Source organism: Scleropages formosus, chromosome 12, assembly GCF_900964775.1.
Source record: "Scleropages formosus chromosome 12, fSclFor1.1, whole genome shotgun sequence".
NCBI lineage: Eukaryota > Metazoa > Chordata > Actinopteri > Osteoglossiformes > Osteoglossidae > Scleropages > Scleropages formosus.
In genome coordinates, this window is record NC_041817.1 from 224,172 (window position 1) to 239,132 (window position 14,961).

The following is a 14,961-nucleotide window of genomic DNA, read 5'->3' on the forward strand; positions in this document are numbered from 1 at the left end:
GAGTTGAATGTTTGAGACAGTTGCACCTTTTTCAAACCTAGGGGGACCTAATGCAATTTATTCTCCCTGACTCCTGTGAGTACATGAAGGCAGTAAGGCACGAGGGCCACCACACTAAGAGGGCCTACAGCACTTTTGCAGAAGGAGAAGGCATGGAACAGGAGCTCGGTCTTCATGGACACCTCCATGAGTTCGCACAGCCTTAGAGCACCTAATGAGGCGCCTGTGCAGACCAGCCGGAAGCTGGCCCTTTGGCCGTTCCTCCCTCTGCAGCTTTGTAGGAACATCTGGGAGTGGAGCGCCAGGCCAAGGCCTAGTAGGGCCCCAGAGTTTCGGACAAGACCAGCAAAGGGGCTGCTGTCCAGGTGGATCCACGCGGGGTCTACACACCACTTCTTCGCCTTGGGGACAGACCACATCAGGTCAATGTTGGCCATTCTGTGAAGCAGGTAGAAGCCGCTGGCAAAGGAGAGCAGGAATAGGTTGGTCTGTATGTACACGTTCAGGTTGGCAGTGTGGATGGAGGGGAGGTGCTCAAAAGCTTCAGCGACCAGAACCCCTGTAGAAGCAGGAAAATTGTAACACAGAATAACAGCATTAACAGTAACTTGTTCACTGTGCCTAGAGAAAAAAGCAAACAAGGAAGATAAAGTAGGAACTCTGTCTTTGGCAAAAATCTTCAGTATGTTTTTACCTGCCAAAACTCCAAGGATGACCTGGTGAGGAAAATGTGTGGCAACAAAGACCCTAGAGATGCAAACAATAATCTGAATGATCCAGAATGCAATCCACAGGAGGGACCATGTAATCCAAAGCCTAAAAATATAATTGATAGGGAGAAGATTTCATTAAGCTGTGGCATTCGATGTTCAGGGTGCACACCTAGCGCAGGTAAGCAAGCTGACGTGGAGCACTCCTGCTGGCATGCCTACCTGTGATTCCAGTGGCGTGGGCCGCTTTTAGAAGGCTGAGTTAGGTGGAGCACAGATGTTACTATGACATACCACACACTCGAAGAGCCCATGGCATGACCAGATGGACTGCCTGTTTGGAAAACACAGCTCATCTTTATGTCCTGCCTGTGAGGCCAGAGAGCAATCACACACTTCCCCAATGAATTACGTCACTTAGTCCATTTTTATTGGCTCCAGCAATTCCCCTTTTCCTAATCAGAAACAAAGCAGGTGGACATATAAAATAAACACATTCTGAAATCATTGAAATAAAATCCAGTCAATCATAATGAATGTAGGAAAGCTATGAAAATTATTTCTGAAAAAAAAAAAAAAATCTGGATAAACAGCTAACATAGTACTGCTAAAATACTACTTTAAAATATTGTTTAATTATGTAAGAAAGCAATGCTGGCTAGTTTAAGTCAAATAACTGTCCTGACCTGGTCCAGTTTCACAAGTAATATGAAACTGCTCCAGATGAGGGTGTGAATTGTTCTGATAAAACTGGGTTTCATGCACCCACCAATAAGGACGATGTCCGAACAAAATCCTGAAAACATGGAACAGGAAAATAAATAAGAGCATTACAATATGAGCGTTTTACAAATACAGGTCTCAATAAATTTAAGCTGTAAACAGATATAGAATGAAAACAGTAAGAGCAGTTATTTTTTTCCATTAAATCATACATATATTCAGTTGCTTTAAATTTGGTGCTCTGTCTGTAATAGTTAAATTAACGCTACTGATCACCTGTACAGAATGTGTTTTATATAAAATCTGTGTAATGAATCTTTGTATTTTGCACTTGCCATAGTTGAATTGCTGTGGATTAGTGCTATTACTATGCAGCGGATTAATAAGTAGTAACAACAGCATCACTTACCATTTGAAGATGAGATTGAACCAGTCACCAATCACCGCCACCCAAAGCATCTTGATCCCCACAACATGGCTAACCTGGAAACAGAGGGGGAAGTAAAAGGACAGGATGTTGCGTGGGTCTCCCACTGATGACATAAAGCTAAAAAAAGCCTGGTAGTCCCTGCAGGTGCTCTGAAGGTACTGAATAACCAACACCTCACTACTGTGAATGAAGTCCATTGAGATCACTTTCATGTTCTCTGCAACTGCCAACTCCACAACACTGAGGAAAGGCATGCATCCCTTGTCCCAGAGGATGTCATCTTTATACCTGTAGGGAGGTCTTATCCATTATTCAGCATGTTCTCACCAGTCCATGTGTGGACAAGGGGTGTGTGGCTGTGGGCTATGTGGATGCTGGAGCTCCAGGACATGCCTGGATTCAGCATTCAATACAGCAGACTGAACAGTGCGTACATGACATTTTCCATGGACTTGGCGTTTCATTTGTTAAATATTAACTATTACACCCACAGCTGTTGACGGTGTGTTACCAGAAAAAGCACGCTAACGTCGAAACCGCTTGCTATTCTGGGATCTTTTTGGGATTAATTTATTTTTTATTACGCAGAATGTGTAAAAATAAAACATGACCAGATGGGAGGTTTTGAACAAAATTTCCGCCACATTTGTTAGCCTTGATTTGATTATTTACGGTCAGTGAAACTGAAAAAAAACTTCATAACTGAACCGACACAAGGTTTGTTAAGACGCTAAATGCTTGTATGTCACATATCACTATGGTAGTTATAGCCCAAGAGAAACATCTACTACTAACCTTTCTGTTTGACAAACCTGATAAATAATTTTTGGCAGTTCCTAAGACCCTGTGTGGTAGGCTCCTTCATTGATTGATTGATTGATTGATTGATTGATTGATTGATTGATTGATTGAATGAATTTATTTCACTTAGGTCCATCTCCTTAAAATTACACTACACTATTTATACTATTGGCCACCAGGGGAGTCCTGTTTATCCCCAGACAGCTCACACGTGTAGGTCAGAAAGCAATCAGCCCAGGTATAAAGGGGGAAACACCTGAAAAGAGTCACTGCAGTGCTAAGAGATAACATTGTCTGACCTGTCTTGCTGGCCCTGCAGTTGTTTATTTCCCCCTGAATTCTCAGTTGACACTTTCAGCTGAGAGTAAATTGCCCTTGGATGCAGTTACCATGGAGTCTGGTGTGTTCCAAAATTATATAACAAAGTGTTAAATGCAGATTAGTTGAAGGGAAGCCTGTACAGTTCAACATTTTATCAGCTACTTGACTCTTCTGACACTAATTGTAACTGCAAATTTTGGCATGTTGGAGAGATTCGTGTAGAGGTTTTGAAAAGTTTTAACTGAGGTAAAGTTTAAAATAAATGTTAGAATGTTCCTACTCACTTGCTATTTATAACCACTTCTGCAAGTCAGGGTTGTGATGGTCTCGAGCCTGTCCTGAAAGGATAAGGCACTAGGCTGGTCTGGTCATACCCTAGATGGGATGCCAGTTCATTAAAGGGTAGAGGATGTCGTCACAGCCTCTGATTTCAAAATAATAATATATAGTGGGTGCCAGACCATGGCAACCTAGTAATGGAAAAGTGCTTAATGATAATAAATGGTTGGATAATGTATAATGTAATTCTACTGTAATGCATTTATTTCACTCAATGATTGGAAATAATACATTTGGAAAAATCATCAGAAATTTCCAAATGGAAAAGTACAGAAGTTACAGTAGACAATTGAGAAAACTTAAACTTATAAAATTTGTATTAAATTTTGTTCTTAGGCTGTTATGTCAAAATTAAGTCACAATTCCAGCCAATACAAGTATGAAGTCTGCATGATAAAATCTTTTTAAGTTTTTGAGAACTAAGTTTCTGTTGTTCAAAAGAAGCATAGTTTGTGTGGAACTTACTGTTTTTTTTTTTTTACATTCTTACTGAATTTACTGTTACATGAGTGAATCTAAAAATATTTCACAGAATATACAGTACAAGAAATGTATAGGAACACCTTGCGTTTCTATGTATGTTATGGAAATAAGTGTGCCGAATGGAATTTCTGAAATTCCATGTTTTCACTATCATTTACAGAACAGAAATTAAATTCATAATGAGGGTATTTTACCATTTTTGAAAGGTGTGATTTTTTTAATATATAATGTAATCATTTCCTACATGGATAGTTTTAAAATCTGTATTTGTGCATTGTACATTTTAATTAATGTATCATGCGATAAATAGCCACAGTATTTTTATGTGACACATGATGTTCTGTACAGTTTTGAAATCTCCCAGTACAGAACATCGCAGATTGATTTTGACAGATACTATTAAAAACATTTGCAAGGCACCTGATTTGTACTAAGTTCAGAGGTGTAAATTCTGATAATGAAGTGAAATGAGCTGTACTGTGGTTAACTAGGCTGAAGTAAATCTTTTATCCTCTTACTACTGAGGGGTAAAAGCTGTTTACACATTTTTGCACAGCTGATTAACCACACATTCTGAGACTTTCAGCGTTCTCTAAAATTTACTGTAATATAATACATTTGCCAAACTGTTGTTACTCTAAATTCAGTGGACATTGTCAGCAGGGGAATGTCACCTCATTCTATTTAAGCATTACTATCTGAGACTAAAGGGGGTGTGGTGGCGCAGTGGGTTGGACCGCAGTCCTGCTCTCCAGTGGGTCTGGGGTTCGAATCCCGCTTGGGGTGCCTTGCGGCGGACTGGCATTGTGTGTGTGTGTGTATCTGAGACTATAATAATTCTGCTGTATCATTGTTAACCTTTGAATAAACATTGTTCTTATTAACAAGAGAGAACAAAAGCAACAGCATGGACAAGAACTAAAATAAGTATAATGATAATCCTTTGATTATGAGATCCCAAAACTATAGAACTGTGGACCAGTGATTGTTGGTGATGACGCTTGGGAGGCTTCATTCAGATAATGATTTGAATGATGTACCAAATTCCATTGCAAGTGATGAAAAGTGTCTCTGTTTCTTTCTGCTTTAGGTTCCTCTGTGCGCTAATATCCCAGTTGAACTTCGACTAGGTGAGACCAACAAGCTTTCTTCGCCAGTCATTGCCAGTCTGCCCAATTCGTTGTCGATATTGCCTGATCTGGTGAAGACCAGCAACAGACTTGACACGAGGAATGCAGAGGGTTAATAAGCTGATCGTGCTCATATGACATTTAGTTTTACCTACTTGTGTAGAGTTAGTATTTAACAAAGGGATGGGTAGCCAGCAAGTCTTGTACCCCTACAGATCTTTTTTCCCATACAAAGCTTAGGATCTACCTGGCATGGCTACCTTGGCAGCAGAAGGGTTAAAAATGGGCAGTCAACCTGCCCGGACCACTTTTGTCCCAATCTTCGAACAGGGGGCCCATGTATGCATGAATCAATTATGGGGTCAAGATGAGAAGCAGGAATTGTTGTAGTGGACAAACTGGGCTATACATCAGGTGCTTCACACAGGATATACGGTATCAGGGCCACTACAGGCACCCCACACACAGCTCATGTTCAACGTAAACTGTAATTTTAACACTCTTAGCGCCCCAGGGGGCACGGGCAGCCTGTTGGCCTCTGATCTCTAGAATTGTTTTTCTCTTCTACCAGTTTTAAGAGTTTTGTTCCTCTCCTCAGCTGCTTTCTGCCTTTTTTCATCACTTGTTTTATCTTTGTATTACTGTTTGTTTTACTGATGCCACTTATTGGTATCGCTGTATTTTTGGACTATGCTACATTAAGCTGTCAGATGCTACTCCTTGGGAAGGGACCCACACAAAAACAGTTCATTGAATTTCAGTGGAACCTATAAAAAACAGAATACTGATGTAACCAAGTGATGTGGCTGTATGTATGTGTTTCATTAGAATGAAAACATGAAGAAAAATTATACAACTATATCATTTTTTTTTGTATTCCTAAATAGCTAATTCTTTGAACTATGTTTGCTCTATGTACTGTTGTGTGTTTGCTACATTCTCTCTTACAAAGTATTCCATTACCACCTAGTTTCAAATCCTTTCCCTTTATGAAAAATGTAAAACTAAAGAACAAAGAATTAAGGCCTCCGTGAACCGCCACCTTCTCCTCCGTGAACCGCCACCTTATCGTGGTGGAGGGGTTTGAGTGCCTGAATGAGTCCAGGAGCTATGTTGTCTGGGGCTACATGCCCCTGGTAGGGTCTCCCATGGCAGACAGGTCCTGGATGACAGACGAGACAAAGCGCGGTTCAAAAACCCCTTATGAAGGAAAAAGCAAGGCGTCCGTTTACCCCGCCCGGTATGGGGTCACCGGGGCCCCACCCTGGAGCCAGGCCTGGGGGGGGGGCTCGCATGCGAGCGCCTGGTGGCCAGGTCTATGCCCACGGGGCCTGGCCGGGCTCAGCCCGAAGCCATAACGTGGAGCCGCTCTTCGGTGGGCTCACCACCTGCCGGAGAAACCGTAAGGGGCCGGTGCATTGTGAGTTGGGCGGTGGTCGGGGCCGAGTGCCCGGCCGAACCAAACCTCGGGCGCCAACTCTGGTTTTTGGGACTTGGAATGTCACCTCACTGGCGGGGAAGGAGCCTGAGCTGGTGCGGGAAGTTGAGAGATACCGTCTAGATATAGTCGGGCTCACTTCCACTCACAGCTTGGGTTCTGGAACCACTCTACTCGATCGAGGGTGGACTCTCCACTATTCTGGCGTTGCCCAAGGTGAGAGGCGGCGGGCTGGTGTGGGCTTATTAATAGCCCCCCAGTTCAGCCGCCATGTGTTGGAGTCTACCCCGGTGAATGAGAGGGTCATCTCCCTACGCCTTCGGGTCAGGGAACGGTCTCTCACTGTCGTTTGTGCTTATGCGCCTAGCGGCAGTGTAGAGTACCCGGCCTTTTTAGAGTCCTTGGGGGGCGTGCTGGAAAGCGCTCCCACTGGGGACTCTGTCGTTCTACTGGGGGACTTTAACGCCCATGTGGGCAGCGACAGTGATACCTGGAGGGGCGTGATTGGGAGGAACGGCCTCCCTGATCTGAACCCGAGTGGTGAGTTGTTATTGGATTTCTGTGCTAGTCGCGGTTTATCCATAACGAACACCATGTTCATGCATAAGGGTGTCCACCAGTGCACTTGGCACCAGGACACCCTAGGTCGGAGGTCGATGATCGACTTTGTAGTCGTTTCTTCTGACCTTCGGCCATATGTCTTGGACACTCGGGTGAAGAGAGGGGCTGAGCTGTCAACTGATCACCACCTGGTGGTGAGTTGGATTCGATGGCGGGGGAAAAAGCTGGATAGACCTGGCAGGCCCAAACGCATAGTGAGGGTCTGTTGGGAACGTTTGGCGGAGGCCCCTGTCAGAGAGGTCTTCAACTCCCACCTCCGACAGAGCTTCAACCAGGTCCCGAGGGAGGTGGGGGACATTGAGTCCGAATGGACTATGTTCCGCTCCTCCATTGTCGGTGCGGCGGTTCGGAGCTGCGGCCATAAGGTCTCCGGTGCCTGTCGCGGCGGCAATCCCCGAACACGGTGGTGGACACCGGAAGTAAGGGATGCCGTCAAGCTGAAGAAGGAGTTCTATCGGGCCTGGTTGGCTAATGGGACTCCTGAAACAGCTGACAGGTACCGACGGGCCAAACGGAGCGCGGCTCTGGCAGTCGCCGCGGCAAAAACTCGGGCTTGGGAGGAGTTCGGTGAGGCCATGGAGGAAGACTTTCGGTCGGCCTCAAAGAGATTCTGGCAAACCGTCCGGCGACTCAGAGGGGGGAAGCGGTGTTCCACGAACACTGTTTACAGTGGAAGTGGTGCGCTGCTGACCTCAGCTGAGGATGTTCTCGGGCGGTGGAAGGAGTACTTTGAGGATCTCCTCAATCCCTCCGACACGCCTTCCGTAGAGGAAGCTGAGGCTGGGGACTCGGAGGGGGACTCGTCCATTACCCTGGCTGAAGTTGCTGAGGTAGTCAAAAAACTCCTCGGTGGCAAGGCTCCGGGGGTGGATGAGATCCGCCCCGAATTTCTCAAGTCTCTGGATGTTGTGGGGCTGTCTTGGCTGACACGCCTCTGCAGCATCGCGTGGAGTTCGGGAACGGTGCCTCTGGACTGGCAGACCGGGGTGGTGGTCCCTCTTTTTAAGAAGGGGGACCGGAGATTGTGTTCCAACTACAGGGGGATCACACTCCTTAGCCTCCCTGGGAAAGTCTATGCCAGGGTACTGGAAAGGAGAATCCGACTGATAGTCGAACCTCGGATCCAGGAGGAGCAATGCGGTTTTCGCCCTGGCCGTGGAACACTGGACCAGCTCTAAACCCTCACTAGGGTGCTGGAGGGTTCGTGGGAGTTTGCCCAACCAGTCCATATGTGTTTTGTGGACCTGGAGAAGGCATTCGACCGTGTCCCTCGTGGCATCCTGTGGGGGGTACTTCGGGATTATGGGGTTCGGGGCTCGTTGCTACGGGCTGTTCGTTCCCTGTATGACCGGAGCAGGAGCTTGGTTCGCATTGCCGGCAGTAAGTCAGACCTTTTCCCGGTGCATGTTGGACTCCGCCAGGGCTGCCCTTTGTCACCGATTCTGTTCATTATCTTTATGGACAGAATTTCTAGGTGCAGTCAGGGAACGGAGGGTGTCTGCTTTGGTGGCCGCGAGATCTCGTCTCTGCTTTTTGCGGACGATGTGGTCCTGTTGGCTTCATCGAATCAAGACTTGCAGCGTGCACTGGGGAGGTTTGCAGCCGAGTGCGAAGCGGCGGGGATGAGAATCAGCACCTCCAAATCCGAGGCCATGGTTCTCAGTCGGAAAAAGGTGGATTGCTCCCTCCGGGTTAGGGGGGAGTTGCTCCCTCAAGTGGAGGAGTTTAAGTATCTCGGGGTCTTGTTCACGAGTGAGGGAAAAATGGAGCAGCAGGTTGACAGGCGGATCGGTGCGGCGTCCGCAGTAATGCGGTCATTGTACCGGTCTGTTGTGGTGAAGAGGGAGCTGAGTCGTAAGGCGAAGCTCTCAATTTACCGGTCGATCTACGTTCCTACCCTCACCTATGGTCATGAACTCTGGATCATGACCGAAAGAATGAGATCGCGGATACAAGCGGCAGAAATGAGTTTCCTCCGCAGAGTGGCTGGGCGCACCCTTAGGGATAGGGTGAGGAGCTCAGTCACCCGGGAGGAGCTCGGAGTAGAGCCGCTGCTCCTCCGCATCGAGAGGAGCCAGTTGAGGTGGCTCGGGCATCTGTTCCGGATGCCTCCTGGACGCCTCCCTGGGGAGGTGTTCCGGGCTTGTCCCACTGGGAGGAGGCCTCGGGGCAGACCCAGGACACGTTGGAGAGACTATGTCTCCCGGCTGGCCTGGGAACGCCTTGGGGTTCCCCCAGAGGAACTGGAGGAGGTGTGCGGGGAGAGGGAAGTCTGGAGTACTCTGCTCGGACTGCTGCCCCCGCGACCCGGCCCCGGATAAAGCGGAGGAAGATGGATGGATGGATGGATGGATAGAATGAAAACATGAAGAAAAATTATACAACTATATCATTTTTTTTTGTATTCCTAAATAGCTAATTCTTTGAACTATGTTTGCTCTATGTACTGTTGTGTGTTTGCTACATTCTCTCTTACAAAGTATTCCATTACCACCTAGTTTCAAATCCTTTCCCTTTATGAAAAATGTAAAACTAAAGAACAAAGAATTAAGGCCAAACTATTTCATTGCGCTTTAAACAAGTTAAACATTAAATATTTTTAATCAGCTGAAAATCAATTATAAATGCATAGTTGGTCTGAAATGTAGTTTGAGCAGCTGTGTAGCGCACATTGTGGCCACACGAGGGCGCAAGGAGCATCTACTTGAAAACATCAGCGCATTGACTCATGGGAAGTCAAGGACTAAACCATATCTTTTCCTTTAAATTAAAAGGTACTACAACAAATTGTGGATTTTAAAATGATAAAGAAAACAAAAAAAACCCTAAAATGTTTAGTAGAAACTTATGCCATAAAATGGCAGATTTTAGTGATTTAGAAATTGATTTGAAGTCCCTTAGCTGGTTAAATTTTCAAATTTGGTCCCGTCCTGGTTCCGGTTTGACTCAAACACGGTGGCGCGAGATTGACGGAGAAACTGTTTTCAACGGAAACGTTTGGGCTACCTAATTTTGTAGTTTTTCAGCGCGGAATTAAAAAGTAGCATTCAGTGTATTAGACGTAATATATTTTGAGGTAAAATTTTCTTTTATATGTAGGCCCGATATCCGATATAGCCGCCGCAGTATTCTGGTGCGGAGCTGACGACGTTACCGTAAGTTTTTTCTTTTTTTAAAAAAAGTTTAGTGCCGAGAACTCTCCGGTAGATACCGGTCTACAACATTGTTTTACAAGGTTACGCATATTTGTGTTTCGAGAACGCGTTTCTCTGTCAGTCTCAGAATTAGGGCGTCTGTTTATTGTGTTAGTTGCCGGGTGCTTACCCGGCGTGCGTGGGCGTGTCGTTTGTACAGTATATTATGTTTTTTCAGTAGTGAAACAATGGCTTGTGTGAAAGACCCCAATGTCGTAGAGAACTTCAGCAACACACTCGAGGATATACGCAACAAGCTGTTGGTCCAGGCCATAGGCGACATGGTGGACACGGAGGCGGCGCTGTGTCAGACCCACAGAGAGCACCTGCAGTCCATGAAAGGTACGTGAACGTGAAGGCGCGTGACCGTGCGTGCGTGCGAGAAATGATTATGGTGCAACCAGGTGACTCTTCCTCTCTTTCTTTCCTTTTTTACAGAGACCTGCCTGAAAAAATCCAAGGAGGATGACAACATGTTTGAAACCATTCAGCTTCTCAAACGAGGTAGGGTAAGATGCTCTCACATGATTTGGGTTTGCAGAAAGCAGGGCTTTGTCATAACTAATGTGCCATCAGTTACAGTGAAATCAGAGCACTAAAATTTTCAGTGCATCGGTGCGGTTCTTATAAAACAGTACATCTTAAGTACAGTCGTTGAGATCTTTAATGAATGGATATCTCAAATCATTTTATGTGTGTTGAAACAACAGAAATGGTGTACCCCTAACATTATTATAACGTTTTAATTAGCATTTTTTTTGTCCAAGGTGATTTACAATGTTAACAACTTTGCAATAGTTTATCTGTTTATACAGTAATGTATTTTTACTGCATTAATTCAAGGTAAGTAGCATTATCAAGGGTATAGCAGGAGCAGGGATTCATACCAAGGAGCTTCAAACTGCCTAAACCACTATACAGTCTGTTGGCTCTGATATGATTGTACTTGTTTTCTTTTCTTTTCTAGATTTAGAACAAAAATATGTTCTTATGAAAGAGGTAAAAGACACAATCCCAGAGGTTTTGTCAGAAATAGAGGATAAGGAAAATCAGAAAGATGTGATGATAAAGAAGATTGGCAGGATGAAGGAGGAGCAAATGAAGAAGAAGGAATGTAAGGGTTTTCTTTTTTGCATGTTTTCGCTTAAATGAACTATGGTTTTGTGGCTTACAAGTGCAGTATGTATTTAAATCACAAATGTCACAAGCATGTTATAAGGATAAAAAAATCAGAACATTGCTTTACCTTGGACAGATGTTTTCAACAATGCTCCTGACAAACTGCCATACATAGTTTTTTTTTTTTATTGCCGCTGAGGGCTTACATAGTTATGACTTAATGCATCCACTGCAGGGCTCAGTATAATTAAAATTTTATGCTATTCTTGGAATACCTCTGAGAGTGATATTTTCCGTAATATATACATACACACGGACACAGTCGACCCTCAGTTTTCGCGAGGGGCAGGAATCCGAAAATTCTTGAATAATTTTTTGAACCACCCCCCCCAGGGTCTAGGGTCTTCACTTTTTCTGCCTCTTGGCATTACTTCCTGAAGCTTTAGGAGCACTATGCTTTGGACCCATGAATATAGTTCAGTTTTTTTACACAAAGTTTACTACAAATTGCTGCGAGAAATCTGAGATGAAATGGCCACTTCGATCACTGTGAAACAAACACATGCCTGATGCTGGCTGATGAGACAAAAATATCCAGCGTCCACCAACAGATCACGTACATCCCACAATTCTTTATGTAGTTGAGCTTTTAAAAATGTCTTTTGTATACGTAATGAATAAACATAATAAATTTGTATATAATCAATAAAATAACATCTAATACTGTATAATACCTTATGTTTTTATGATTTACTGAAAGGTTTTAAGTTTTGTGTACATTTTGCTATGTGCGCGTCATCCGTAGTTTTTTGCATTAGGCAGCAAAGCTCAAAAAAACTTTTTCTAATAAATTTTTGTACTTTATACAGTGTTGTATATGTAAAAATACAATAATCCAAATACAATAATCCACATATTATAAATTTTTATTTATTGCTGAACGTTTCTGTACATTTTTTAGCCTGCGAGGTCGCAAAAGTCCAACAGAATATTCCCATTTAATTATTGAAGACCAACTTGCGAATCTGGAGGACTGACTGTGTTGTGTGTGTGTCTGTGTATAAACAGTAGTGATCATTGTTTTGGTTATTGATAGTGCTAATACAGAATTTGTACTTTTCAAAAGCTGATTAATCAGAAAGTTCAAATTTTAATTTTCTTTGCTCCATTGTGGGTCAAAAGAAACTGAATTTTAAACAATTTTCTTAAGAGTTGGTTTCACTGAACTGATAAAGCATAGCTCTCTGTGGCTTTCTTTTGTTCTGCAAAATTTGAATTGTGCCTGTTGTTAAAATATAGTGACAAAATAACCTTTTTTTTTTAAACTGGGACCATTTTTTAAAATCTTTGTGGTTGGGGTATGCAAAAATAATTTTAAAAAAAGTATTAAAAATGTTCTCAGGTTTCACCCTCTTCACTGTTTGCAGTTTATAAAGGTCTGACTTGCATTAATAATTTTTTTGACATGTAAATTACCTTTTTTTTTTTTTTCTTTTCTTATAGTGATCATTTCACAGAACAAAGCGAACAAAGACAAATTAAAGAATCTGAACAAAGCTAAGCAAATGTTCCAGGATTGGCTGGGGTTGGAAATTCGAAAAATTCATGGTAAAGTATGCTGTATCCCAGGTGTCTGTGTCTGGGTTCTATAACCTGTGTATGCAAGAACCACTGAATTTGGGTTTTTTCAAGCTTTAAAATATTAATAATTAGAAAGTTAAATTTCTTAAATCATTTCCTCTATTGAGTCCCATTGTGTTTTGATGGGGGAGAACCTACATAATTTGAGGTCTACCAATAAGACTTAAGGATTTCCTAATCCAGGCTTCAGTGGAATCATATGAAGTATTGCTTTTTGAGAGGAGATATTATGTATTTTCTCATAACTACAGACTTTTTCTTTGACTGAATTTGGGTTATTTAATTTCTTATCCAAAGGTGAAAAATTGCAATTTATATTCAGAAGCATTGACAGTAAAGACCCAGAGAGTGTATATACATTCATTCTTCAGATCAGCGAGGAGGGATTATATCAAGGTAAGCAGTTTAATGCCTGTCTTTGCAATTTCCAAAACCTTGTCATAGTACCAGAGTGACTGAGCCTGTCAGTGTGTCCTTTCATACTGGAGACATTTGGCTCAGACCATGATGTACACTATGGAGGAGCCTAATTGCCATTGTTTTGTTGCTGCAGGACCTGCTCTAAACGTGTTAGTATAGCAGTATCAAACTTCCAGAAGGGTTATATGTGGTGGCTTTCTTCAGTCCCATTTTGGAAAATTGCGCAAATAACTCCGATATTATTTGAAAGTACTTTTTTAAACTCTCAAGGTAACAGTGCTACGAAATGTGGGTGCAACGGGAAGGGATTGGCCTGCAGTGTTGGTTGTACATGTAGGGAACACTGTTTGTAGAAAGGGTGATTGGTTACTGTATTTTGTGTAATTTTTAGTGTGGTACTCCAGAACTGATTGATCAGATTTTTTCCACCAAGGTCACACAGAGGAAGTTTGGTTTAACTTGTTTTTCTCCTTAAAGGTTAAACTCATTCGACTTTTATTTAGCTAACACCCTTATCCAAGGTTTGATGTACAACAGTAGGATTGTATACTAAGCTCCTTGCGATTATTTGCTCATTTATATTGCTGGGTATTTCTTACTGTAGCAATTTTCTGTAAGTACCTTGCTTAGAGGTACTACAGCAGGAGTGGGGATTCAACCTGTTCCCTTTTGATTGCAAGGCAACAGCTCTACCACTATACATACCTGCAGTGTCCCAGGTGACATTTAGAATTGAGTTCCACTGTATTTATACTATATAACAATTTTTCTTGGTGATCCCACAGTTGTTTCTTGTGATCCCCCACTGAAGTGCATGGCTCAGCTGGAGAAAAGGTTGCAAGAGACCAAAAACTTCTCTGCTTTCCTTGCCAATGTCAGGAAGGAATTTGCTGTTTTACTCAAGAACTGAGTTCAAAATTAAGCAAAAGAACTTCATTGTATTCCATTCATGTTTTGCTTCTTGTAATGTGTAAGGCAAAATGAATATGCAACACTTTTTTGGGTTGACATTTTATATGTAAAAGTATGTTGATAGTTTTTATAGATGTCATTAGGGTGGTGTTTCATTTGCATGATTTAATCAGTGCCTTTTCTTCAATGGCATAAACAGCTCATAATATTCCACTGTGTCATGCATATTTGCTACTCCACTTCAGCATTTATATTTTAGGAACAGAACCATATCTATTTGTACAGTTGCTAGTCAACTACTGTGGTAGTGGAAAAAGTCCTTCAACCTATATAACACTTGAGGTTCATTTTCAAACTGTACTAGTTTGGAACAGTCCTTTACAGTTGCATAGTTTCCATTTTAAATGTTTAAAGGGCAAGCATATGAATATATGTACGTTGCCATGGTATTTGTGCTTAAGTGATATACTTGTACCAAATACAAAGTGTCCTTGGTTTATTTAAAAAATACAGTAAAGAAATAATGGTGCAAAATTTGAAGACCAAGAGGTCAGTAACAATTATTTGACCATAATACATGGGACAGTACATTAATTTGAAAAACTTTACAAAATTTTTTTTTATGTGATCAATCTGGGACTGTCACTTTAAAGGCAACTAAACACTTAATGAAAGGGGG

At 42.7% G+C, this 14,961-nt stretch overlaps 2 protein-coding genes across 3 annotated transcripts; one reads left to right on the plus strand and one right to left on the minus strand.

Moving 5' to 3' along the window:
* Positions 1 to 47: 47 nt before the first annotated feature.
* On the minus strand, positions 48 to 2,060 carry LOC108927922 (glucose-6-phosphatase 2-like). The gene is made up of 5 exons (XM_018741552.1): positions 1,843 to 2,060; positions 1,397 to 1,506; positions 933 to 1,044; positions 695 to 816; positions 48 to 559 (listed from the first exon to the last, which is right to left on the minus strand). Exons 1-5 carry the CDS (start codon positions 2,058 to 2,060, stop codon positions 48 to 50), a joined length of 1,074 nt encoding a protein of 357 aa, XP_018597068.1.
* A 7,893-nt stretch (positions 2,061 to 9,953) lies between these two features.
* Positions 9,954 to 14,961, plus strand: spc25 (SPC25 component of NDC80 kinetochore complex). Of its 2 annotated transcripts, none has more exons than XM_018741486.1 (7): positions 9,954 to 10,151; positions 10,369 to 10,532; positions 10,629 to 10,694; positions 11,158 to 11,304; positions 12,813 to 12,917; positions 13,248 to 13,346; positions 14,156 to 14,961. In XM_018741486.1, exons 2-7 carry the CDS (start codon positions 10,379 to 10,381, stop codon positions 14,278 to 14,280), a joined length of 696 nt encoding a protein of 231 aa, XP_018597002.1. In that variant the 5' UTR covers positions 9,954 to 10,151; positions 10,369 to 10,378; the 3' UTR covers positions 14,281 to 14,961. The 2 variants fall into 2 exon arrangements, with proteins under 2 accessions (XP_018597002.1, XP_018597003.1); XM_018741487.1 differs by having other exon boundaries at positions 10,372 to 10,532.

Excerpts from the sequence above, each read along its gene's own strand:
- LOC108927922 (XM_018741552.1), bottom strand. The coding sequence starts at position 2,060 with ATGGACTTCATTCACAGTAGTGAGGTGTTGGTTATTCAGTACCTTCAG. Across the intron at positions 1,507-1,842 it reads TTCAATCTCATCTTCAAATG|GATTTTGTTCGGACATCGTC; the intron begins GTAAGTGATGCT and ends CCATGTTTTCAG. Across the intron at positions 560-694 it reads CATCCTTGGAGTTTTGGCAG|GGGTTCTGGTCGCTGAAGCT; the intron begins GTAAAAACATAC and ends CTGCTTCTACAG.
- spc25 (XM_018741486.1), top strand. The coding sequence starts at position 10,379 with ATGGCTTGTGTGAAAGACCCCAATGTCGTAGAGAACTTCAGCAACACA. Across the intron at positions 10,533-10,628 it reads GCACCTGCAGTCCATGAAAG|AGACCTGCCTGAAAAAATCC; the intron begins GTACGTGAACGT and ends CCTTTTTTACAG. Across the intron at positions 11,305-12,812 it reads GCAAATGAAGAAGAAGGAAT|TGATCATTTCACAGAACAAA; the intron begins GTAAGGGTTTTC and ends CTTTTCTTATAG.